Source organism: Pseudonaja textilis, chromosome 2 (assembly GCF_049901715.1).
Source record: "Pseudonaja textilis isolate UNSWEBS1 chromosome 2, rPseTex1.2, whole genome shotgun sequence".
Taxonomy (NCBI): Eukaryota; Metazoa; Chordata; class Lepidosauria; order Squamata; family Elapidae; genus Pseudonaja; species Pseudonaja textilis.
In genome coordinates, this window is record NC_141991.1 from 255,227,352 (window position 1) to 255,254,309 (window position 26,958).

The 26,958-nt window shown below is 46.1% G+C and overlaps 2 protein-coding genes and 1 long non-coding RNA gene across 3 annotated transcripts in view; 1 reads left to right on the forward strand and 2 right to left on the reverse strand.

Moving 5' to 3' along the window:
- The window catches only part of LOC113451628 (NACHT, LRR and PYD domains-containing protein 3-like), a 22,590-nt gene extending 8,641 nt beyond the window's left edge, over window positions 1-13,949 (reverse strand). Inside the window, exons 1-4 of the mRNA XM_087927588.1 lie at window positions 13,804-13,949; window positions 11,683-11,997; window positions 3,318-4,992; window positions 659-829 (exon numbers count right to left, since the gene is read on the reverse strand). Coding sequence (XP_087783714.1) covers window positions 659-829; window positions 3,318-4,992; window positions 11,683-11,965 — 2,129 coding nt within the window. The 5' untranslated portion in view covers window positions 11,966-11,997; window positions 13,804-13,949. The remainder of the gene's footprint in view (window positions 1-658; window positions 830-3,317; window positions 4,993-11,682; window positions 11,998-13,803) is intronic.
- LOC148127466 (uncharacterized) overlaps window positions 7,346-26,958 on the forward strand; it is a 215,509-nt gene continuing 195,896 nt past the window's right edge. The window contains exon 1 of the long non-coding RNA XR_015742428.1: window positions 7,346-7,507. This is a non-coding gene — a long non-coding RNA (uncharacterized LOC148127466). The remainder of the gene's footprint in view (window positions 7,508-26,958) is intronic.
- DCTN3 (dynactin subunit 3) lies at window positions 19,111-26,678 on the reverse strand. Its single transcript, XM_087927596.1, has 7 exons — window positions 26,522-26,678; window positions 23,739-23,823; window positions 23,098-23,184; window positions 22,306-22,389; window positions 21,411-21,469; window positions 20,267-20,327; window positions 19,111-19,597 (listed from the first exon to the last, which is right to left on the reverse strand). The coding sequence occupies exons 1-7, from the start codon at window positions 26,624-26,626 to the stop codon at window positions 19,509-19,511; spliced, it is 570 nt and encodes a 189-aa protein (XP_087783722.1). The 5' UTR covers window positions 26,627-26,678; the 3' UTR covers window positions 19,111-19,508.

Genomic DNA, 26,958 nt, shown 5'->3' on the forward strand with positions numbered 1-26,958 from the left:
TCTGACCGAGGTTTCCCCAACAGCACAAAGCTGAGGCCTCATCCTGATAAACCCCTTTTTATTTAATTTACAATTAATTTCCTCTCCAGCAAAGTCCCGGCCAACAGTCTTTCAAGATAGTTCCCAATTACAGACCTTGATCAGGCTCGGAGAGGGGCCAGGCCGATATCTTTCAGACGCTGCAAGTCTTGGCAAGAATGCCGGAAGGAATTAATTGCCTCCTACAAAGCCCCACTTCCCTTTTGCTCCTCTTTTATTCTCTAGGGGAGGGGCCATTCAGTCTACCTGTGCCTTTACTCCCAAGTCGACCCTTGTTCCTTAGCTGTTCCCTTCTTCTGGCAGCTCTGTGCATGTGCACACTGGGAACAGGCTCCAGCTATTCTTCTTCCCCGCTGACGTCTGACTCCAAAGGCAGCTGATAACTGTCGGACAGCCCTGGCCCCATCTCTGCCTCCGAAGCAGAGCCCTCGTCCGAGCCTCCCCCAGACTCCAGGACTTCACTATCCCAGTCTGTCGCCAGCTCTGCTGGCCACTGGTGGGCCACAACAATTTGAGAATATTTAAATTTAAAGGATTGGTGGGATAATGAAGTAGTGTGGGACAAAGGAATAAGATTCTGTCCATTTTCTGCCCTCCGGGTGGAGATGACACCGCTCACCTGAGGGTTTGAAGTGGGCAGGTGGGCTGAAGCAGCCATTCACACAAATAGAAAACCCCAGAATCCTCCAAGGGATTTTCACCCAAGTCCAGACTGGTCAGCCTTGCGTTGGCCATTGTGATGGGTGCCAAGTCTTTGCATGAGGTGGGAGAGAGACCACAGCGGTTCAGCCTATGGAAATTGGGGAGACACACAGACACAGGTAGGGAGGAAATCGGTAGGCATAAAAACAGCCTCCAGGTAGAACAAGTGTCAGGATTCTGGCGATTGCCCTAATTAAATCCTAAGCCTCAAGCCAAGCTTCAAAAAAACTTCAAAAGATTTATGAGGAGCGGCATGCCGGCATGACCTGTATGAAGCCAACTCTGGGACACATAATTTACAATCACCTATGACCCTGTTTCCCCCCACACTCCTGGGTGTGCATTCATTCAGCTTCTCCAATGAAACACGTTCATGGGCTGGGTGTCACCAATCACATTCTCCAATAAAAGGATTTTCGTGGGCAGAATACCCGGCTGCCTAAGTTACAACCTTTGTGAGACAAGCTTGGAATGTGCTTCTCATTTTATTTGCCGTATGCTCCTTCAGGTCTTTCCCCTCCCTGTCTTTCCCATGGCAACTTGGAAACGGGCATAGGGATGTTTTCCAAGTTGACAACAAGAAGCAATGGATGGACCCTAATCAAGGAGAGAACCAAGTGGAATTTTCTGAGAGCGAGAACAATTAATTGACGGAACTCCTTGCCACCAGAAGTTCTGGGTGTTCCATCACTGGAGGGTTTTAAGAAGAGATGGAACAACTGTTTGTCTGAAATGGTAGAGAGGGCGTTGGACTAGAACAGTGATCAACAACCGGTGGGGCCAGGGACCACTGGTGGTCTGCGAGAAAATGTTGGCGGTCCTCAGAGAAATGTCACCCCAAAGCAATTAATCCAGGCTGCGTGGGAACACAAGTCTGTGCCGCCCACCTGTCCCGCGGGAACACAAGGCTTGTGTTGCTTGCATTGTGAACACCATGAGGTAGTGGGGGGAGGGGTGAAGGGGGGAGGGGTGGAACTTGCTCCATTCACCCCACTCGCTCCTTGCCTGGCCACTGGGCTGTTTCTTTCTTCTTCTGCTTTTGGCTGCACGCAGCCAAAGTCTTTCTTCTCTCTCTCAAACTCCGCCAGAAATGAGTCTTTGGGACCCTGCAAGGCCTCCTGCTCCAAGAGGCTGCACCGCGTGACAAGTCTCACAAAGACTCATTTCTGGCGGAGTTTGGGGGAGAGAAAGAAAGACTTCTGCTGCTTCTGCTGCTTTCCTTGCATGAAGCCAAAAGTCTCTCTCTCTCTCTCTCTCCCCCCTTGAGAACGGAGCTGCAGACAGTATCCTACGATCCCAACTAAAGAGCGATCCGTCAGTAGGAAAAGTGGGTGGGGGATTTTCCTGCAGACTTTTGGGGGATTTTCCCGCAGACTTTTGGGGGGGATTTTCCCAGGGTCTCTGGTCCACGGGATTTAAAATGAGTTTGGGGGTCCCTGAGGTCCAAAAAGTTGGCAACCCCTGGACTAGTAGACCTCCAAGGACCCTTCCAACTCTGTTATCCTCTCATTTTTCCAGACTTTGGCCATCACTCACCAGGTCAATGTTTTTCAACCTTGTCCACTTGAAGACGGGTGGGTTTCAACTCCCACGGTTGTTAAGTGAATCTGGCTTCCCCATTGACTTTGCTTGTCAGAAGGTCGCAAAAGGGGATCATGTGATCCTGGGACAAGGGTCATACATATAAGACAGTGGCCAAGCAGCCTGAAGTTTGATCACGTGACCGCAGGGATGGGGTCATAAGTGTGAAAAATGGTCCTAAGTCACTTTTTTCAGTGCCATTATAACTTCCAACAGTCACTAAATGAACTGTGGCAATGTGATGACCCAAAGGGGCATGGCACAAAGGCAACACAGTTAAATAAACAAGAAGAGTCCTTTTAATATCTCCAACTTTGCCCCCAATGTCCAGGTTACCTTCGGCTGGAGAAAAACTCTCCCAAGAACAGTCTTTAAGTGAAGGAAATTCAGTCCAAAAATAAAGTACATATAAACTGTAAATAAAAATCCACACAAACCACGCTGCAGGACAGGGCAGGAGAAGGAATTGCAGACTTGAAAGGCCAGCAAAACACCCCCAGTTGGGAACCTGCCTGGAACCCAGATAAGCCTCGACCTTAAAAGATAACTCACTATTTGCTTCCAACAACTTGCTGCACGCAGCCTCTATTTTTATACACTGTGTTCCCAGCTGCAGCTAATGAAGGGAATCAGGGCCCTTTCCTCCCCCTTAAGACATGCAACCCACGTTGCTCCCTTCTCTGTTCCTCCCTGTGTGCTCTAGGATGAAGAGGGGGTGGGCCTGGGTCTTCCTCCGAATTCCCTCTCCCTTGTTCTACCTCTCTCCTGCTCTGCCCAGCCAGACTTTGCCCTTGCCCAGTTTCTTCCACAGCCAGTGGAGCCACACTCCCACTGCCTGTCAGCTGCTCGGCCTCCCCTTCCAATACAGATTCTGACAGGGGCATGACAGGTAAGTCAGGGACTTACCTGTATTGATTGAGATCCGGGACAATCAAATGAGACGTGTTTTGAACCCATCTCCAACTCCACTATCCCTCGGGCCTCTTTCTACTTACTGGATCTCTGAAGATTTCAGGAATCCTGTCAAAAGTTGTCGGAATCTTCGAGGTCCAAACTCACAGCCAGAGAGACGGATTGAATTCAAAGCTTCAACAGCTGACAGGCAAAACAATAAAGCGTCCAAGTCCAGCTTGGTTAAAAGTTGTGTTCTGAGATCCAAATCATGGACATTCTTCATTGCTTTCCGGGCAAAGACCCCGTCCTTCATTTCGTAAACACAATGACACAATTCCAGCAGATCCTCTTCCCTTTTAAAGGAGTGAGCCTTGGCTTCCTGATCCACCCACCTTAGCAATTCTGGCGAAACTTTAGTCTCGGATAGCTTGAAAGACCAGGATTCTTGAAGGACGCTCATCCTTTCCACATTGGACAAGCCATAGAGAAAATGGATCAACATGAGATACTTGCTCTTGCACTCCTTCTGATCTCCAAATAGGTCTTGGTAAGGTGTTCTGGTTGTCTCAGTGTCGAGCAGGTAGAACAAGGCCGCAAAAAGCTCCTGGAAACCCAGGTGGATGAACTTGAACAAGGTCTCCACCCGAACGTCTTGGCGCAAGACTTCCTGACTTGCAGAAGGAGGGTCTGAAGCCAAGTAACAATCCAAACCACGTTCCTTTAGCTCTTCTTCACGGAAGACCAATGTTCCCCGGAGTATTCCATCTTTTGCTAAAGCGCAGAGGTCTTCCAGGTGGCTTGGCTTGGAATTGGTACCCAAGAAAGCCAAGAGGAGACGCAGGTGAATTTCGGTAAGCGTGGCCGTTTCTGGGATGTCTTGAAGAAGCTCTGCTTGTGGGTTTTGTTGAAAAACGGAGCCAACGACCCAACAGGTTGCGGGGAGGAAGCACATCCTGAAAAGAGTCTCATTTCTTTGGACCAGTTCAAAGATCTGTTTGGCTTGTCCCGTATTTGGAAAGAAGCGGTGGAAATATTCCTTCCTGTGAAGAGGGTCAAAACCCAACACATCTACCAAGAGTGGTGATCTCAGACACTTCAGCAGTGGTCTCACCCCCATAGGCCTTGTGGTCACCAGGAGATGACACTTGGGGAAGATCTTTTTCCTAAGCAGACCCATCAACAGGTTGACCACCTCTTGCTTTCGATGGGGATCCTTGTTCAGTGTATGAGCTGGGTCATCACAGAGTTTCAAGTCCTCAAAACCATCAACGATGAGGAGGAGGCTTTCTTGGTTGGCCAAAACGTCCTCCATGGAAACCATTCCTGGAGGACAACCGTTGAGGATCATCTCCGTTGCGCTCATAAGCTTAGGGCCACATCGGAGGGCGTTGCAAGAGATATAAAAGGCGTAATCAAACTTGGTCAGCCATAGTTTATCTGATGCCCAGTCCAACATGAATTTCCACGCGGCTGTGGTTTTACCTACCCCAGAAGGTCCAAGCAACAGGACAGTTTTTGAGTTTTCTCCTTCAGGATGTGGATGAAATAAGTTCTCCAGGTCAACCTCCGGACCATCTTTTGGATTGGTCTTCATCTCCCGGTGCCTTCTTTCCACGGCCATCATCTCATGACCTCTTTTGGGCAGATCCGATCTCCGCTTGAGAAGAAGTTCTACATAGTTTTCTTGGAGGGACACCTTCCGATTGGGGTGCGGGCCAAGTTGAGGAAGATTTTGAAAAACCCCTTGGATGTGCCTCTTATATTTCTTCCTGAACTCTAAAGAAACACACGGAAAGAAAACATTCCTCATTCAGTGGCAGAAATAATAGATAGTCCTTCACTTGCCGCAGTTCGTTTAGAGACCAAATTACAATGGCACTGAAAAAATGATTTATGACCATGTCTCATGACCATTACAACATCCCCGTGGTCATGCGATCAAAATTCAGACCTTTGGCCACTAACTCATATTTATAACAGTTATATCCCAGGGTTGTGTGATCTGTTTTTGCAACCGGTTGACAAAGTCTATGGGGAAGCCAGATTCAATGACCGTGTCACTAACTTAAGGACTGCATGGATTCACTTAACAATGGTGGCAAGAAACGGGATAAAGTTCACTTAATGTCTCACTTAACAACACAAATGTTGGGCTCAATTGCGGTCATAAGTCGAGTGCTGGTGCTTTTCTAAGCCAAGATCCAAATTCTTTGGAACAGGGGTTCGGCCAAGGGAAAACCAGGTCACGTAGTCTGGGTAGGCACTGCCAATCAGAAGAGATGGCACCCCAACAGTTGGGTAGGTTAGAAGAGACTTAGAAGTCCAACCATGGAAAAATACAGCTATCATTTACAACCAAACTTTCAACCATTTGTTTAGGGACCGTTTAGATTTACTGTTATGACCTGCTAATGGCCAGCAGAGTTAGTAGCAGACTCGGACAGCGAGGAGATTGGGAAGGAACATGGGCCAGTCCTGGAGAAGGTTCTGATGAGGGCTCTGGGTCAGAGAGAGATATGGAGCCAGGGCCCTCTGACAGTTGTCAACTGCCTTCAGAGTTGGAGATCAGTGAGGCAGAAGAACAGCTGGAGCCTGTTCCCAGTGTGTGCATGCACAGAGCTGCCAGAAGAAGGGAATAGTTGAGGAAGAAGGGTCAACTCGGGAGTAAAGGCACAGGTGGATGGAGAATGGCCCCTCCCATGGGGAATGAAGAAGAGTGAAAGGGGAGTGGAGTTTGCAGGAGACAATTAGTTCATTTAATTAGTGTGAAGATTTGTTTGTGACTCTCAGAGACTCCTTGCCAAGTGTTTTCTAGTACAGTGTGGCATCTGAAAGATATTGGCCTGACAACTCTCCAAGCCTGATAACAGGTCTGTGGTTGTAATTCACACTTGAAAGACCAGGGTGGGTGAAAACCAGGGTCAAGGGTGAAATGAACGAGGTGTCTCAGAGTTGGCCATACCCAGGTAATACTGACAGGTTCACTCCTAATAAATCTTCTTTAAGCTCTCATAGATCTGATCTCATGATTTAAATGGGGGTGAATACCGGAGCTCTGACATGGAGCTCAAACCAACAGCCCAACTACCAAACCCGAGCTACTAATATTCAAACAGATGACAATAAAATTATTCTAAGCTCCCTGCTGCTATTTTGTGATGGGTGCAGAAGCCCCTTGTCAGTCAAAGCATCAGCCAGAAGAGAGAGAGACAATTCCTGTCCACCGTCTTTCTCCCAGGGACAAGCTGGATGCCAGATTTTCTACTAACTAGCTTTTTGAATCATTTTTACAGCCAGTCCCAGCAAAGCAGTAATCTAATCGAGAGGTGATAAGGGGGTGATGTATGGTTGGCCAAGACCTTCTGGTCAAGATAAGTGTATGAAAATCCCAAGACCAGCAGGGGACAAAGTCTACTGGCCATAACTTCTCCTGCGGTTCCACCTGGAGACGGGTGTTCAGATGTTTTTCCTTTGAAAGGACAGCAGCTCTAGCCAGACCTAGTTCTGGAACCATCTCAAACCATGTTTCTAGACCAATGACCATCCCATCTTGCTAGGGATTGAGCTAGGGTGTCGGGATTCCAGCAATCACCCCAATTAAATCATGATTCTCACACCAAACTTCAAAAAACTTCAAAGGATCCATTAGAGGCGACATACTGGCACTTCCCTGTATGAAGCCAACTCTGGCATACGTAATTTATAGTCAGTCCCCTGTGACCCTGTTTCCCCTCCAGGTGTCTCATAAATCAGATTCTCCCATTGAGCACGTTCACGTTCTCCAATTAAATATATTCCTGGGCAAAAGCTCTGGTAATTTGGTTACAATCTTTTAAAGATAAGAGTTGGAATGTACTTTCGCTTTCCAACAGCTGCACTGCTCTTCCAGATTTTCTTCCTCCCCCCTTTTTTAGTTTTAATGGCAACTACTAAAACAGGCATAGGAATGGTTCATGAGTTGACATTCGGCTCCTCTCACTTCTTGAAGGTGACCTGTACTAAGCAAAAACAAACTGAGTGCAGATATAGAATTTAGGGTTGCAAACACCCCCACTAGGCTTGTTGGATTTTCTGCATGGAATCTTGCTATAAGGCGATCCGCCTGGACGTTCCTACTCATTACCCAAGATGCCTCTGATAATAGGTAGCCCTTCCACTTGATTTGCTGTCAGGATTCCAGCAATTGCTTTCATTAAATCATGATTCTCGAGCCAAACTTCAAGAAACTTCAAGGGATCCATTAGAGGCAACTTACTGGCACTGTCCTGTATGAAGCCAACTTCTGGCATATGTCATTTACAGTCCCCTGTGACCCTGTTTCCCCCCCCCCGGGTGTGTCATCAATCAGATTCTCCAATTAAGCACCTTCACAGGCTGGGTGTCATCATTTGTGTTCTCCAATTAAATATGTTTGCGGGCAAAAGCTCTGGTAGTTTAGCTACAATCTTTTAAAGATAAAGAGTTGGAATGTACTTCCGCTTTCCAATAGCTGCACTGCTCTTCCGGATTTTCTTCCTTCCTCCCCGTTTTTTATGGCAATTACTAAAGCAGGCATAGGGATGTTTTATGAGTTGACAAGGGTTTTTACTATCCAGACCTTTCCAGCTTCAGAGAGAGTTTAGGAATATATCTACCCAAACACATGCATAACACACATCTGCACAAGCTATGGGCATATATATACAGGGAGTCTTCGACTTACAACATTTCGACTTACAACTTACAAAAAATTATTATAAAATTTGGAATTTATTTTATGAATGGCTGGATAGAGGAGTAAGACATTGAAATGTGTAAGTATAGTATAATAGACCACAACTGATAAAACAATTGAGTTAGATAGAGTAAGAAAAGGAATGTGAAACATACTCTTGAAAGACAATAACTATAGTGTTAGGGATAATAAAATAATTGATGCATGTGATATAAAATATTGGCTAGAATGATTATAAGCATAAATAAGTAAGATAGGTAGGATAATGTTATTATGTGCACAAAACTATATGTACCCAACTGACACACTGTTACAACAGGATGAAGGTTTTATTTCTTTGTTTTTGTTTTTGTTATAAAAATAAAAAACTTTTTATTAAAAAAATAGTGACCATTTGAAGTTACACCACCACTGAAAAATGTGACTTAGGACCGTTTTTCACACTTATGACCATTGTAGCTATCATCTACCTGTCTGTCTGTCTGTCTGTCTGTCTGTCTGCCTACCTACCTACCTATCTATCTATCTTAATCTCTGTCCATTTTGAATATGTAGCGCAAAGAGGAAACCTGAGAGGTTCCATGGAACCAAACTGTGTCTGTTCTGCTTTGGATACCATGTGTCAGGATTCTGGCAATTAATCCAATTAAACCATGAGCCTCGAGTCACACTCCCAAAACTTCAAAGGATTTATTAGAAGTTAACATGCCGGCATTATCCTGGGCGTAGCCGACTCTGAGATACGTAATTCACTGTCACCCTTGATCCTGCTTTTCCCCTCACCCCTCTGGGTGTATCATCCAACGAAACACATCCGTAGCCAAGAGTCATCAATCATGCTCTCCAATTAGATTTCTGCATGGCAGAAGCTTCAATCATTTAATCCAGTGGTCACCAACGAATGGGCCGGGGACCACTGGTGGTCTGTGAGAAAAATTTTGGTGATCTGCAGAGAAATGTCCCTACCAAAGCAATTAATCCTGGCTGCACAGGAACACAAGGCTGCACGGCCCACATGGCCCATGGGAACACAAGGTTTGCGTCACTTGCATTGCGAACAACACGAGGTAGTGAGGGGAGGGGGAAAGGATGGAGGGGGGAACTTGCCCCACTCGCCCCACGCACCTGGCCTGGCCACCAGGCTGCTTCTTTCCGCTTCTTTCTTCTTCTGCTTCTAACTGCATGCAAGGAAAGCAGCCAAAGTCTTTCTTTCTCTCCCCCAAACTCTGCCAGAAATGAGTCTTGGGGACCCTGCAAGGCCTCCTGCTCCAAGAGGCTGCACCAGCAAAGACTCATTTCTGGCAGAGTTTGGGGGAGAGAAAGAAAGACTTCGGCTGCTTCTGCTGCTTTCCTTGCATGAAGCCAAAAGTCTCTCTCTCTCTCTCTCTCCCCGAGAACGGAGCTGGAGATGGTATCCTGCGATCCCAAATAAAGAACGATCGATCGGTAGGAAAACGGGGTGGGGAATTTTCCTGCAGACTTTTTTGGGGGATTTTCCCAGGGTCTCTGGTCTGCAGGTTTTAAAATGATGAGTTTGGGGATCCCTGAAGTCCGAAAGATTGGCGACCCCTGATCTAATCAGTCTCTGAAGAAAATATGAACGGAATGTACCTTCGATTCCACACTGCCGCCTCCTCTTTGAAACTCCCCCCAGTTCTTTCTGTTGTCAACTATAAAACGTGTATACGAAATGTTTTATGAGTTGACACCATGAAGCTCCCAGAAGGTAGCGAGGAAAACATGAAGAGGATGGGTAGCAAAGCAGACAACCCTGCGGGTCCCTGTTCGAGCGTCACTTGTATATGCCATGTCCTGGGTGCTATGGAGGGCCTTGAATGTGGAGGAGAGAATTGATGGGAAGTGGTGACCGTTGCAAAAGAATTCATTCAATGTCCTTTGTGGGAAACACAGAAGGAAGGAAGATTTGGGGACATATTCATTCAGACACCTTACAGCACAGCGCTCAAACACGGGTGTCCAAGCTTCTCCATTTTAAAAGTTGTGGACTTCAGTTCCCACAATACTGGGAGTTGAAGCCCACAAACCGTAAAGTGGCCACCTCTGTGCTGGAAGAAGGAGGGCTTTGAATGGCGGAGGAGAAAATGGACGGGACCTTGTGAAAAAAATAATAATTCCTTCCATGCCCAGGATGTTAAGATGCCCTTGAGGCTGCGCTAGCAAATCCACACAATTGCTTCCAAACAACTGGAGAGGGCAGGTGCCCAAGTCCCAGTCAAGACAGGTGTGCAGGTGGTTTCTTCTGAGGGCCTGAAAAAGAGGAAGGAACGGGCTCTTGAAGGGCTTGATCCCCACAAACATCTACAGTGGAGACGCAGGACATCTTAGCAAAAAGGTGAAGAACAGATAACAGATAATCAGAAGGGACCTTATAGGTCATCTAACCCTAACCTTAACCCCCCCCACCCCAAGTGGGAGACCCCATTTCTGATAGATGGGCAGTCCAGTCTCTTCTTGAAAGCCTCCATGTGTGAAGCTCCCACAACTTCTGAAGGCAACTTCTGTTCCATGGGTGGATGGTTCTCCCTGTCAGAAAGTTTCTCCTTATTTCCAGATTTAATCTCTCCTTGGTCAGTTTCCATCCATTATTTCTTGTCTGGCCTTCAGGTGCTTTGGAGAATAGCTTGACCCCTTCCTCCTCCTCTCTGGGCAGCCCCTAAAATACTGGAAGGCTGCTCTCCTCTCTCCCCTGGTCCTTCTCTTCCCTAGACTAGCCAGGTCCAGTTCCTGTAACCGTTCTTCATATGTTTTAGTCTCCAGTCCCCTCATCATCCTGGTTGTTCTTCTCTGCACTTTTTCTAGAGTCTCCACATCTGTTTTATAACGTATGTATAAACCTACAAAGATTGCAGAAACTGGCTATGACTAGTTTGACGAAAAGAAGGATTAGGGGTGACACGATAGCAATCTTCCAACATTGGAGGGGCTGCCCCAAAGAAGAGGGAGCCAAGCTATTCTCCAAAGCAGCTGAAGGCAGGACGAGAAGCAACGGGTGGAAACTAATTAAGGAGAGACGCAACCTAGAAATAAGGAGAAATGTTCTGACAAAGAGAACAATCCACCAGTGGGACAACTTGCCCCCAGCTGTTTGTTTAGAATGGTATCAGGTCTCTTAATTTGGAAAGGCAATTTCAGCAGAAGACCTCCAAGATGTCTTCCAACTCTGCTATTCTGTTAAAAAAAAAACAAAGCTACATCAACCACGCTTCACGCCAGGCCCACATGGACGTTAACAGCCTCATGGAATTCATGAGGCATACACCATGGACCTTCTATCTATACTTCCTCACACTTATGACCACTGTGGCATCCTCACTGTCTTGAGATCAGCATGTATTTACAATGGTCAGTTGATTGTCACTTGTGACCTTCTCAGCTGGCTTCCCGACAAGCGACATCAAGGGTGGAAACTTAACGGCCCCGTGATTCGTTTAACCCTGCAACAATTCACTCAGCCACTGTGATGAAAAAGAATTGCAAAATTGGCGCAACTCGCTTTGCAACCATTTTGCAATGCAGCAGAAATTCAGTTGTAGTTGTGAGTCCAGGACTCCTTATCCGTAAAGCGCCCTTGTAAGAAAACATTCATAGAACACTTCTGGTGCAACGATCAGAATATTCCATGGGTAAGGTGTCCTCCCTGGCAAAAGGCAAGCCCTGTTGGATTTCTGCCTGCCCAGAAAAGAACCCCAAACAGAAGAAGGACGTGTTTCAAAGAGAAGAATCCAGCTTACCATCATACTTCCATTTTTGGAGTCGAGAGGCGGAATCTCGCATGTTGATGGCACGGAGGACTTTGATGGTTACATCTTGCGCGCCCTGCTCTCCATAGGCCTCCAAGAGAAGCCGCAACACGTCCAGTGTATGGGCATCCTTTAACTTGCTCCAGGGAATGGGGTCCTTCTCCTCCAGGTAGGAAAAGCTGAGTTTGTGCTTGAACCTCTTGAAATCTTCCCCAAGGAGGTCGTCAAGGGTGAACAGCAAAACGTCTTCCAGAGATTCGTGAAGCTCCTCCATTCCAGCTCAATGGTGCGGGAAGAGGTTGCTAGCTCCTTGGAGAGAGAGAGAGAGAAAACAGGAAAAAGCTACCTGTAAATCATTCTCCTATTGATCACTGATTAACCACCAAGTGGCTAATTATCAACCGAGACCACACAAAACAACAGAGGAACACAACGCGAAGAGCAAACTTGACAGCGTAGCTCTGGGAAGTGAATGCTTGCAATTCTGGGGGTTGAATTCACACAACCAGGCTGGGTTCGGCTAGGTTTTAACCTCGACCGGCATGGAGGAGGGTTTGGTTGTGGGGATCCGGTGTGTTTCAGTTTATGGACCAGGATGTTCTACAGACACAGAAGGTTAAATTGCTTGTTTAGGAAGTAGTTGTGTATTGTAAACACCTCAACAGGTTTAATTCCAGTTTCATCTGGGAAGCTGTAACCAGCCTAAATCAAGCCAAGTCTTGGTCCAAGAATCCCCGGAAGCCTGGCATTCAGGACAAATCAGCCACCAACAGGCACATAGAGATAAACAATATCTGGATGCCATTCCAAAGAGACCATCAACAAGCCAAAAAGGGAACAAAAACCGCCACAAAACATACTCACATGAGCAATCAATGAGCAATGAGATTAACAGCAAGATCAACATCTGACCAAGAAGCAAACAATATCCCAATGAGAGAATTGCCAATTACACAAACATAAGCAACAGACTAATCAAGGGATCACCAGGAATACCACCCCACCCCCACCACCACGGACAGGGCAAACTATCTGTATATAAATAGGGAGAAAAACCCCCTCCCTTTCAGCACTGATGATGTTCCCAAGTTGGGTAATGAAATGTCTGCAAGAAAAAGAACCAAGCTCAGAGAACACTAGGCACCAGCAGTTGTCATCGTCAATCTCCTCCTCCTCCTCCTCCTCCTCCTCCTCCTCCTCCTCCTCCTCCTCCTCCACAAACCCCACTCCCTTCTAGCACTAATGATATTACCTAGTTGGGTCATGAAATGTCTACAAAAAACCCAGCTCAAAGAGGACCAAGGACCCCACAATAATCTTCCTCCTCCTCCTCCTCCTCTCCATAAACTCTACTCCCTTCTAGCACTGATGATGTTATTTAGTTAGGCGATGAAATGTGTGCAAGAAAACCGCCAAGCCCATGGACCCTACAGCTGCCACCCTCCTCCTCCTCCTCCTCCTCCTCCTCCTCCTCCACAAACCCCACTCCCTTCTAGCACTGATGATGTCACCTAGTTGGGTAATGAAAGATCTGCAGGAAAACAATCAAGCTCAGAGAGCATCATGGATCCCACAGCCGCTCCTCCTCCTCCTCTCCATAAACTCCACTCCCTTCTAGCACTGATGATGTTCCCTATTTCGGATAATGAAACTTCTGCAACAAAACATCCAAGCTCAAGCGGATGCCCTCCCTCCCCTCCTCCTCCTCTCCCATACCCCCCCAAAAAATTAGGAGACACATCTTTAAGACCAAAGAAGGCACATCCTTCATTTCGCATGACTTACGGTGTCACCTTGTGGCTTCCCCTTCTTAATCCTTCACGTCTTTCTTGCAAACCTTTTGGTGCCCTCTCCCAAATGGGAGCTGCAGCCCCACAGCACAAGCGCGGGAGAAGGTCTCTGGTGTAAAATTTAGCCACCCAGAGAGCCGCTCCCAGAACTTCCTTAGCGGTGATGCTTCCTAGCGGAATCTGCTGGCCTCCCCACCGTAACTAAAGCACCGAAGCCTTTTTATTAGTTCACGCCTCCGGACCACATTACCAACATCCCTTTTTGCTCCGCAGTTTCTCAGATGAGAAATTCTCCATTTCCTGAGCAAGAACAATCACGTACCGTGTAAAGGGTGGCGGTGACGGAGCCACCGGTCCTGGTGATCTTCTGGGCTTTGTTTGTTGAGCTCCAGGCCAGCATCCAGCAGAGTTCAAAAGCAGAAGTGAAAGCAAGTTCTTTTCTCCTTTCCTGCCCTCTTCATCTCGGCCTCCCTCATAAATTCCCACCACAGTCCCTCCCACTGGAAAAAGACCAGACCTTCAACCCTCCCACTTCCTCACTGGGAAAGGATCAGATCTTCACCAAAGAGCCAGGGGACAAGTTACATCACAAGTTGTAAATCTAATCTTACGGAGCTTCTCCTCCGGTACGACCACTTGCCTGGTATGGTGGGAGGTTGGATTGGATTCGGTTCCTTTTTGGCAAATTGGAAAAGTGAAGGAGGGGAAAAATCCTGCACACACGACTCTACTTTTCTTCTCCTCTAAGGTGGCTCCTTCCAAGAGCGAAGGATCCCACCTGTATGGAATCTGGCATCTTCTTGAAAAGATGATGGATCTGTGTTTATTGGAGGAAAGAAAAGCGATTGAAAGCGCGGCCTCCAAGACCCTTCTCAATTGGATCGAGAACAAGGACAACAAATTTCACTACTTTAACAATACATTTTATATCCCAGCACAGAACACGCCACACCTAAAAAGCCCTCCCCTTACACCCCCTTATATCCTATATGCTAAACTACCAACTTGGGGGTGTCATGACAGTGCTCCCTGGGCCTCAGTGTTTTTATCTGTTGAAAGGCTGGAAAATGCCTTTCGAGGATTCGATTTTCCTGCTGGGAGGGCTCCGGTGCAAGGACACAGAGACAACTGCTTGGAAGCGGGTTCCTTTTATTTTTCAGGAAGGCAAGAGATAGCAAGAAGTCTGCGTTCCTGGGGCTAGCCATCTTTGTATAATAAACCCCTGATTTTTATACTTTTTTTCTCCTTTTGTGTGTGAGTGCTTGTGTTTGTATTTCTTAATGTTTTAAATCCTGTCAGGGGGTTGTCTTCATTTCCGCCAGAGGGTAAACTCCGCGGGGTGGTTTGATTGGATTATCAGTTTCGTCCTAATGTTTTCTTATATTTGTTTGGTGGCAATCTCCTGTCTGCTATGGAATTTATTTCGTGTCTTTTGTCTATTTGTTTCGCTGATTTGGCATGACCTGTTGTTTGTAAGGGATTTCTTTTTCTTGTTTCCCTAGCTTTCTTAATTACTTGGCTTTTGTCTAGGGGGCTTCTTTCAATACCTTTTATTAAATCTCTTTGTTGGGTATATGAATACTCCAACTGGTTTGGGTGAATGAATATATAAAACCTAGTTTTAAGTGTTTGCAGCTTTAAGCTCAAAAACTGCAATGTCATTGCATAATTATGGGTGCGGTTGTAAGCTGCAATAAGAGGCAGTGAGAGAGACATAACACTTCCTGGTTTCTGATCCTGGTTTCGAGTTCCTGTCTGATTCCTGGTGTTACTGGTCTCTGGTCTGTCTGCTGTCTGCCTACTGCTGCTTTACTCCTGTATGAGATGTCTACTGTGCAAGATACCTCTCTCTACTGAACTAAAGGACTGTGTTTACTTGGTGAGCTGTTCATATTCAGCATTGTCTTTGAGAGAAAGGTATCAGAAGAAGAAGATTTGCAAGCAGATAAAGACATTGTGTTTACTAGCTTATAGACTTGGTAACTGGATGGATATACTGGATACTGACATATGGACTGAATGACTATTCTTAATCTCTGTGTGAATTAAATATCTATTTAAAAACCACAAACAGTGTTTTTGTCTCTAGTGTGTGTATACTCTTGGGCCCAGCCTCTCTCTCTCATTTTGGCTGCCTGGTTAGACTGCTGCTGTGCACTCTGCTCGGGGGTTTATCCCCAAACACTAACACTCTTTTCCTATGCAAGTTTGTTTTATGGCTGGCCTGATGTTCCCTTTGGGCTTTTCCTGCTTGGGTGTCACCACTGTCCTCATGAAGTTCCCTTTCCACATATCTTCTATTTATTCCTTGGCTGCCAAGCTTTACTTCGGATGTATATTTTTATCTTAGTCTCCCTAGCCTGGTCAGATCTTCCTGTTGTTCTAACAACGTATCACGTCTCTGTGGAATGCATGGTCTATGTGTGAATGACCAGGCCAGAATAGAACTTCATTCAGTAGAAACAATAGAAGGGAGGGGATTTTATGCAAACACAGAGAAAGCTGGCAAGAGCATTAAAGAAATGAAAGAATCTCCTAGTCCTGTGGTGGCTAACCTTTGGGGGCTCCTGTGTAAAAAATTGTGTGTGCACCAGCACGCGCGCACTTGCATGCCAGCACCCACAATGCAATGTGCCCCTCCTCCCCACGCCCCCTGTGCACGTGCATGCAATTCCCAACCCCAACCCCTTACCTGCACTGGGCCTCACAGCTGATTTTTCAGTTGGTTTGAGGCTTTTTTCAGCCTCCCAGAGGCTTGGAGGAAGCCTCTGCAAAGGCCGAATTATAGGCCTATTTCATCACTTCCAGTATTAGAGGAAGTGACGAAAGGGGCCTATAATTTGGCCTGAAAAGCCTTGCAGAGGCTTTTTCTAAGGGAGGCCGAAAAAAGGTTTGGTTTGAGGCCGAAAAAGGCCTCAAACCATCCGAAAACAATCCGCTTGTGAGGCGCACGCACGCGCAGTGAGTTAAGTTTGCCTGCGGCTCGCGTGCCAGCACAAATGGCTCTGCGTGCCACTTGTGGCACACATGCCATAGGTTCGCCATCACAGTCCTAGTCTGTTTGATATGCTAAATGTACTGTATAAGATTTCTTATAAAAGAGTAATTTATATGGCTTCTCTCCTATCCAATGAAGGGACACCACACCAACCTGGGCCAGTGGTTCCGCTGGCCAAATACTCTTCCTAGAAGAATTCCTAAACCTCAACCTACCAACTTGGGGCCTAGCGTCCAACCCTCAACTCAGGGCAGGAATCTAACTCAACACTCCCAATCTGACCACTGTCCAGCCATTGATGGGCCCAAGGGAGCCCAGACCTTCTCTGCTTTGCTGGTTTCGTGGTTTGACTGCTACTTCCGCGAAGACTTTTTCTCACATTGAGAAAAAAGCCTGAAGTCTTCTAAAATCCTTTCCGCATTTGTAAAGTGCTTGTAGTATCCTATATGGTAGTTATTAAAAGGCCACACAGCCTCGCCAACTTGCCAGATGTTAATAAAAAAATCAGACCAAGATGAATCACATTCCCCCCTCCCTAAAAAAAACCCTTTAATATGACATACAAGCTGTACAATTCAAATGAAAAACAAACTTAAAATCTTTTAGGATGAAAAAAAAAGAACAATACAAAAACGACGCTAGCATAATGGTTGCGTAAGTGTGCGCAACCTCTTCTAGGTGCGGATGTTACTGTGTTCAGAATTAGCCAATTGCATTCAAACTGAAATCATTTTAGGTTCCATTTGTATTGTTTTCACTTTTGCATTTTTTGGCTGATTCTTGCTTTTATATTGGTGTTGCTAGAAAGGTTATTAGGAGCCTCCGTGGCGCAGTTAAGAGTGCAGTACTGCAAGCTCCTTCTGCAGCCAGCTGCCTACATTCTGGCAGTTCGAATCCCACCAGGCTCCAGGTGGACTCAGCCTTCCGTCCTTCCGAGGTGGGTAAAATGAGGACTCAGATTGTTGGGGGCAAGAGGCTGACTCTGTAAACCGCTTTGAGAGGGCTGTAAAGCACTATAAAGCGGTATACAAGTCTAAGTGCTATTGCTACCATGGATAATTCTATATAAGCTACCGAGGATCTTTTTAGCCGTAGCACTTATATACTGCTTCAGAGTGCTTTGCAGCCCTAAGGTGGATTACGGAGTCAGCAAATTGTCCCAAACAATCTGGGTCCTCGTTTTATCAACCTTGGAAGGATGGAAGGCTGTGTCAACCTGGAGTTGGTCAGAATGGAAAGGCTGGCCGTGGGCAGAGTCAGCCTGCAATGTTGCATTGTAACCACTGCGCCACTATGGGTCCTTTTTGATTGCAGGATAGAAATGAGTTTTAAGAAATAAAACAAGTTCTACTCTTTTGAACATAGAGAAAACCTTTCGCTGTTCGTTGCATCGTTTCCCAATTTCAGGTTTTCCTAGAGGCAGAATTCCTGTTGGGTCCAGTCTACACTCTTTGCATAGAAAGGCTGATGAACTAATGCAGTTATTTTGTCTTTTGCCACATGGGAAGTAGAGCGCCTTCCCATGGTTGGAACTCAAGTCTTGATTTGAACAGGGTCCTAGGCCAGGCTGAAATGAGGTTGTGTAGTTTGTGGCTCAGGATGTTTTGGGGACCTCAGTTCACCTGAGAATTCTGTGTAAACCCGAGTAAGCTATTAAGCCACCTTGTGGTTTGGTTTGGGCAGAACACGCAGGCACAGATGAGTTGCTGCGTGTAAATTCTGAGTTAGGACAGTCAATTCTTAGTCACTCAACGGGGACAGGATTTGATCAATAACAATAAGTCTCAATTCACACCAATCTGCAGGAGATGGGTGAAAATTCCAGGAATCTGCCCTAAAACATGTGAAAATTCAGAGAGACGAGAACTGAAAGGGGGTGTTGCTCAATGGCTTTGGCCACAGTTGCCTATATTGGGGGGGAGGGAAGGAAGTGGGAGGAGGAGGAAAAGATGGAAGAGGAGAAGGAAAAAGAGGGAGGGAGGGAGGAAGAATGGGAGGTGAGGAAGAAGAGAAAGAGAAGATGGGGAGGAGGAAGAGGACGAGGGGAAGAGAAAGAGGGGGAGATGGGAGGGGGAAGAAGACGGGAGAAGGGAGGGCGAGGAGGAAGAAGAGGAGAGTAAGAGAAGATGGGAGGGAGGTAAAGAAGGGGGTTGCCTTGAACGACTGTTAACCTTGATCAGTACTTTGTGGCTCTTGGATGTCTGAGGAATCCAAATTGCCGAGTTTGTCTCCAACTAATTTCATATTTCTTTCCCATCATCCGCTTCGAGATCTCTTGACAAAGAGAATTCTTGGAAGCATCAAGAAGAATTCTCTGTTAAAAAGTGACAAATTCTCAGTGTCTGTTTCTCTTTTAGTAAAAATCTTTCCTGTTAATTTTAAGGGACCCATCTTCCGGACAGGAAACGGTGGTTTTTACGAGAATGAAACGGGCAGCGTCTAAATCTGACCTATGAAGAAAATGTGGCTACCGAGGTTTTGTCGGATGGCAATGTAATTTATTAAGGCTTATTCTGAAGGCTTAAGCCACTCCAAAAACGCAACTCCCATCTCTCTGGTGCCTTCAATGTGAGTCTAAAAGGACGAATGAGTTCCTACGCTGCCTTAAATAAGCAAAGGCCAGCCAGACTGTTGAGGATTCATGAGGATTTTATTGTGGTCCACAATAACAGGTATTTGCAACAAGTCGTGCGTTCCCCACGAATTGGCTGAATGAAGACTAAAAATAAATTAAAGATGATATAATTTAGCTCCAAAGGGTCAGGACGTGGCTTCCAGATTGACATCACCTGGGTGTCTTTAAGACTTGTGAACTTCAACTCCCAGAACTCCTCAGCCTGGGGAATTCTGGGAGTTGAAGTCCACAAGAGCCTAAAGCTGCCAAGATTGGATACCCTTGGATGCCGCGATACCGGAGGAAGCTCAGGGGCGCTAACGGGTTCCTAGGCCAGAGCTGTTAACATGGAGATCTGGGATCTGACGCAGGAGATCCGCCCGGAGCCCGACGGAAGGACTCCAAAGCCTGATCTTCACTCAGGTGTGGGCTTCACCTGCTTGGCAGCTTCCAGCTGGGTCAGCATCTCATCCCACTGGACAAACTGTTTGGAAAGGAGGAGGGTCTGCAAAGAAATCTTTAAGGAAAAGAGGAGCTGAAAAAGAGGAAAAGAGGAAAAGCTGAAAAAAAAATGGCTGGAGACATGCTCAGCCTAATGAAGAAAAGGATTAAGGAAGGCGCGATAGCATCTTCCAATACTCGAAGGGCTGTCACAGGAAAAAAAAAGTGTGTGTGTGTGTGTGAGTCTATTCTCCAAAGCACCTGAAGGCAGAACAAGAAGCAATGGGTGAAAATTAATCAAGGAGACAAACTAGAAATAAGGAGAATTTTTTCCTGACGGTGAGAATAATCAAATCAGTGGAGTGGAAGTTGCCTCCAGAAGTTGTGGGTGCTGTAACACTGGAGGTTTTTAAGAAGAGACTGGACAGCCATTCATCCAGGATGGTTGGAGCTCTCCTGCCTTGGGCAGGGGGTTGGACTAGAAGACCTCCAAGGTCCCTTCCAGCCCTAGGGATTCTGTGAAATCAGAAGCAAGCAAATGAAACGAACTCTCATTTTGGACAGCCCAAGAAACTCTCGTGGTAAATGAAAGACTTAAGGGAGCCAGAGAAAAACCTTAATGCTTTTGGTACAAATAAATAACCCAGAGAAAAGCTAAGCTAGTGAAATGGGGGCAGTTCCAGGTGAGCAGCACAATATTACACATTCCAAACTTGGTTCAAAAAAAGGATATCATTTTGTTGTAATCTTCCAGAAGTAACCGGATGGTCTCGGTCACAGCTTCACACTGATCCTGCAGGAGGAGGAGAGTTCAGTCAATCCATATTTCCTCATCTGGGATTGGGCATTTTAAAGTGCTAAAATGCTACACATGCTCCGTTTCGCCCCACAGGCAGGGTTACTTGTTGCTTAATCTGGCGAACGGTTAAAAGATTTGGGATTAAAACGAAACGTGGGAAATTTAGCACCATCGCTTTAAAGACAGGACTTTGTTGGTAGCGTGTAAGATAAACGGTAGAATTTCTCTGCTCTCAAGACGCTGGGAAACAGCTGCCAATCGAGAGAGATTTTAATTTCCTCAGGGAAATTTGTTATGAGCAACTTCTGAATCACAGGAAACAAACCTTTTAATGCTACCTCTTCCTGTCCTGATCTAGCCACAAGTTCTTTGCTGTAATTTACTGTTTATCCCATTTCTTTAACCAGACTAGATCAAGACCTAGAGGCTGCATTCATATACCAAGTGAAGAAGTTTGGTCAGTTTTAAGTTTGGTTTTCTATTAATTTATGGTCCACTATACAGTGCAATGACCCACCCCCCAAAATAATAAGGAAATTCACATAAATGCAGCCTGTCTGACCCTAACAACTTCTGTGTTTGTCCAAACCTGCAAGAGGGCAGTTTCTATGGACGTTGTCAGCCATCCAGGTCATAGTTGTCCCAAAGGTGCTTTTTTTTTCAAGAGGCAACTAGACTTTCTGGTTTTCCTTTGAAGACGTTTCGCTTCTCATCCAAGAAGCTTCTTCAGCTCTGAATGAAGAAGAGCAAAGCTGAAGAAGCTTCTTGGATGAGAAGCGAAACGTCTTCAAAGGAAAACAGCCAGAAAGTCCAATTGCCTCTTGAAAAAGGAACTTTGGGGCAAGAAGGCAGTTGTGTGATCGAAGATGCAACTGCCGCGCTTGCTTTACCTTTGACTCTACCGACCGCGCAGAGTTGGGACAAACCCCAGCACAACCTAACGAGTGATATTTGATTTCGGAGGTTTGCTCGTAACGAAGGTGACGGGTCTGCTAACAGACAGGTGGGGCCTCGGGTGGGAGTGGACACAGGCTTCTGGAGGCGAGTTCTCAGAGCATTTCCCAGCTCAGCGCTTACCTGCTGCTGAAGGTGTATTTGTGAAAGTCGCTGGAGTTTGGTGGCGTGATCAGGAGAAGCTGCAAGAGACCACACACAAAAAAAAACAGAAGCCAGGCTCTTGTTACGACTGTTCAAAATGGAAGCAGGGCCCCCCACCTCCCCCCAAAGGGCCCTCGGGAGCTATCCAGGAAACAGTCCAGCTCCTAAAAATCCCCCATTATGATCCGCACCCTTCAAACCACAAATAAAAGTTTTTTGTTAAGGCAAGAAGCTGAATCGGCGCCCAGGAAGCCACCAGCTCTCCACCACTGAGCGATTGCTGAAGAAATCGTTGTACATTGAGGACCACCCATATTGATGAATCATAATCAAGTGAGCAACTGACCCTTTGGGAAAGTGTGATAGCCGTAGGCTTGGCATAAGGAACGGAACAACAGAGTTGGAAGGGACCTTGGAGGTTTTCTAGTCCACCCCTCTGCTCAGACAGGAGATCCTATACCATGTCAGACAGTGGTCCAATCTTCTTTTTTTAGGAATTTCCAGTGTTGGAGCGCCCACAACTTCTCGAGGCAAGCGTTCCACTGAGGAACTGTTTTCACTGTCAGGAAATTTCTCCTAAGTTCCTTCTCTCCGTGATTATTTTTCCATTCGTTGCTTCTTGTCCTGCTTTCTGGTGCTTTGGAGAATAAATTGACCTCCTCTTCTTGGTGGGAGCCCCTCAAATATTGGAATGCTGCTATCATGGTTCTCTTCACCGGACTGGACATACCCAATTCCTGCAACGGTTCTTCGTATCCTTTAGTCTCCAGTCCTCTAATCATCCTGGTTGCTCTTCTCTGCGCTCTTTCTAGAGTCTCAACCTCTTTCTTGTGATCTTGATTCCCTCAGGGATAGAGGACGGGGAGTCACTCACCTTTGATATGTGCGCTGTCCAAATAGGGCTGCAGGCTCTTCACCTGCTCCAGAAGTGCTGCCTGCGTCATGATGGACTGTTCTTCTGGTGGTGGGAAAAGCATGATGTAAGTCAGGCAAAAAATCATGTTGCTGGTCCAGTAGCAACAGATCACGTGGCCTGTGCCCTGAAGCAGCAGATTAACAAGCACTCCTGATGTTCCCTAGTTGGGTAATAAAACGACTGCGAGAAAACCACAAAGCCCAGAGAACACCCCACGATCCTTCTCTCCCTCCTCCTCCACTCTGCAAACCCTCTCTCTCCTATAGCATAGATGATGTTACCTAGTTAGGTCATGAAATGTCTGCAGGAAAACCACCCAGTTCAGGAAGCACCAAGGACCCCACAGATTAATAACTCATCAAAGCAGGCTATCTAAAAACAAACCTGAAGGTAACTTAAAACTGATCTGTTTAGATCTATGCACCATTGATTAAGAATAGAATAACGGGAAAGGACCTTGGGGGGGTCTTCTAGTCCAACCCCCTGCTAAGGCAGGAAACCCTACACCATTTCAGACAAATGGTTATCCAAAATGTTTTTTAAAACTTCCAGTGTTGGAGGAACATAAGGATCATTCCCAGGTAAATGTGCACATGATTATGACCTAAAAACTGTGCTTGAAATATAGCATTCGGATCATTTCAATTTAAAAAGTGAATGACAAAAAGCCATTCTAGTGCAAGTCAGCATTTTACACATTAAAAATCTACTGCTAAAAATCCAGAATATAGGGGCCTGCAATAGATCTACCTGCCAATATGAACTGCAGTTTCATGGCATCTGGCACGGCCATTCGGTCAATGTACTGGGGATCCAGGTATTTCAGGATGTCTTCGACTTAGAGAAGGAACAACATAAAATAGAATTTGAATTTTAGAATGCAGCAATGATAGAAGCATATGCTGGATGCTTCAAAGGACAGTAACAAGTCTTGTGATTGCTTTTTCTTGGAATTGTCCTAAATCTGGGATTTCCAAACGTGGCAACTTCACATGGCTGACTGGGGAATTCTGGAAGTCCACAAGTCTTACAGTTGCCAAGTTTGGAGAGCCCTGGCCCCTGTTCTAGATGAATAGGGTTGGCCAAGTATTAATGCTAAATTATTATTAACTGAGAGTTAATTATTCTTGCCGCCTTAAAAACTCCGCTACCAACAGATTGTGGGGCAGCAAACATGCTTAATTAAAACTCAAATCAAAAAGCTCCAAAAAAACAATGTGATGAAAATTCATCTTTATGAAAGTTGCATTACATTCAGGAAACAATCTGGTAACATCATCAGTTTAAATCAGGCTCCATCCACATTCGGCAGTTATGAGACCCCTTTTAAGACAGCTGATAGGACAAACCAGCATTTTCTATTAGAAAAAAAAGAAAAGAAAATCACTTACTTTTTTTGAAAAGAATTTTAACTCTCTCTCTTTTGCTTGCGATGTTTCCCAAGGAGCCTTGAACTTTGCTTAAGCCATCTGCTATCTAGAAGGCGGGGAAGGGGAGGAAACCGTTATTCGCAACTGGAAAGAAAAAAACAGAAAGCTGCATACAGGTTGGTTTGAAGCAGTGTTTTTCAAAGTTGGCAGCTTTAAGATGAGTGGACTTCAACTCCCAGAATTCCCCAGCCAGCATCTGTCCACCCAACTGCTTTAAACTGACTTTGAACCATAAGTGATAAATGGAAAAGTAAATTACTAAGCATTGGACACTAGAGGGAACTAAAGATTATAACTAAAGGAGAAGAACTCAACTTAAGATGATGGAATGAAGCTGTTCTGACTCAGCTCACCAAACACCACAAACCCTCTGAAGTGAACTCAAAGATTCCTTTAATAGGAGCACCAGCAGCCCCGGCAAAAATTTTCTCTCTCTCACCACAGGCTAATAAATAAAGGATAATTAGGACTGCAGAAAAAAAACAATAACTACCCACCTGCCTTCCATGGAGGACCCGTATCCTGCACGAGTCAAAAAGAGGGCTGTGAAAATATCAACAGACCCCTCACATCACAGACATAAACTGTTTCAACTCTTTCCCTCAAGACGACGCTATAGAGCACTACACACCAGAACAAGGATTCCCAAAATGCCATCACTCTGCTAAACAACTCATTCCCTCAAGACTGTCCAACTATTTACCACGTCTGCACTACTATTACTATTAATCTTCTCATTACTCCTTATCACCCATTCCCTCCCACTTGTGACTGTAGGACTGTAACTTTGCCGCTTGTATCCTTACAATTTATATGGACTGTTTCCTAGTGTGATCCAATCACTTATTGATCTATCTATCTATCTATCTATCTATCTATCTATCTATCTATCTATCTATCTATCTATCTATCTCTGTCCGAGAGATGAATAATTGTCTGCCACATCTATTCATCTCCACCCCCTGCCTTTTATCCTCAGAGCTAAGGTGGCGTTCCGCTGGTAGTGGTGGCTCTTCTGTCCCAAGGACCAGCTCATAGATTTCCACTGCTCTCCTCTCCTCTGCCTTCTGTGCATCTGTGCGTCAGGCACTGAAGCCAGCTGTTCCTCCTCTTCCTCCTCAGCCACCTCCAGACCTGGGGGCTGTTGATTCTCCATCTGAGGGCTGACAGGTGGCCCAGGCTCCACCTCTCTCTCTCTTTCTCTCTCTCTCTCTCTTTCTCTCTCTCTCTCTCTCTGCCAGCTCCATTCCCTCTTCCCCCTTGGAGCTCTCAGATTGCCTTGATGCTGGCTCTGACTCCCATGCATCCTCTTCCTCATCCTTTGATTTGGGTACTGGAGGGGTCAGTGGCCAACAGGCCACAACAGAAGCAAAATATTTTAATATTGGACACACCGAAGGATATTTTTGAACAATGGAGCCAGAAGTTAATTTTAATAGCGTCTGCCTCGATAGACAGACTGTGTCTAAAAGATTTCGTGAAAGAGGAACAGATTCTATGACGAAATTGAGAATGAACTGAAAGTGAGTTTAACAAGGAGAGGCCACCAGAATGACATGAGAAAAAAAAAGTTACATCGGACGTACCAAAGAAATTGGCTGGTGTCTTAATAATTAAAGGGGATACAGGTAGTCCGTGACTTACAACAGTTCATTTAGTTACAACACTGAAAAAAGTGCCGTATGACCATTTTCCACACTTACGACCGTTGTTGTAGCATCCCCACGATCATGTGATCAAAATTCATGGCAACTGGCTCATATTTACGATGGTTGCTGTATCCCAAGGTTATGTGATCCTTTTTGTGACCTTCTGACAAGCAAAGTCAATGGGGAAGCCAGATTCACTTAACAACCAGGTTACTAATTTAAAAACTGCAGTGATTCACTTAACAACTCTGGCAAGAAAGGTTGTAAACGGGGGCAAAACTCACTTAACCAATGTCTCACTTAACAACAGATATTTTGGGCTCAATTGTGGCCATAAATCAAGGACTGCCTATATTGTTGAGCTTTTTTCTTTTGAATTTCTCAACTTTTCTGCATCTTCTGCTCTTTTCATCCCTCTTTTCCCCCATTTCCATTAGTTTTTACTGTTGTAATTATAATCCTTAATGTAATTATTGTACATACCTACACCGGCACACCTATTGGGCACCTTTATTTCAACAAATGGAAGGAAATTAAAGATATTATTCCAAAGGGGAGAATTTTAGTCAATTTTTTTTTTTTTGCCTGAAAAGCTCAAAAAGAAAACAAGCCGGGGGCGGAAAAAAAAACCTGAAAAGAATTTGCACCCCGTTCTCTGCCCAGGAAGCCTGGCAGCCGTTGTGCACGATGGGAACTGTGGTCCTTTTGCCAGAGGAGGGGAAAATTGTGATTATTTTTTTTTGAGGGGTGGGAAGGAAATTCCTCCTTCACCTGACAGGCCAGCTGTTCCCACGCCAGGCCTAGATGGGGAGAATGGGCAGCGGACCCCTTTCTGACGTTCCCCGAGTTACACGTGTCGTCGTGGCAACAGAGGCAGGAAACGTGTCAGTTTTTAACCCCCACCCACCAAAAAAAACCCAAAACCAAACTAAAAATAAAGGCAGCTCATCTCGCTTTCCTTGACTGCCCCGCACCTCACAATTCACTCCAGCAGAGCCCAGCCAACGGGTGGCAGGGGATGATGGGCTTTGTGATACCTGCCCACCACCACCACCCCCGATGGAGGAGACAGCTTCCCCCAACCCCGGGGCTTACTTTCCGGGGGGCTCCCGCGGACGCGGCTCCGGCGGGGGCCCCGAACATCCGCTCTTCCAAGGCATCAAGACGGTTTTGCAGCTGCTGCACCTCAGCCACGGCCATCTTGGCTCCAACCTTCAACCGGCGCTGGGGAGCCAATCAGAAACTTCCGAGCGGGGGTGCCGCTCTAGCCCTCCGACGGCGCGCCTCTGTGGTTCACCCAGCCTCAAAGGCAAGAGAGGGAGAAAATAGGGGCGGCCAATGCGAGAGGCTAGTCACCGGGTGCGACGCTCTAGCCTTTCACAACTCTATGGCCGATCCTTCGGATGGATGGACGGCCACGGCCCGGATGTTTCCCCTCCAGGAAGCCGGAAAGCGACCCGGCGTTGCCATGGAGACGTGCGGAAGCTTCTCGGTCGGCTTCTAGGCCCGAAGCCTCAGCAGCCAGGGAGTCG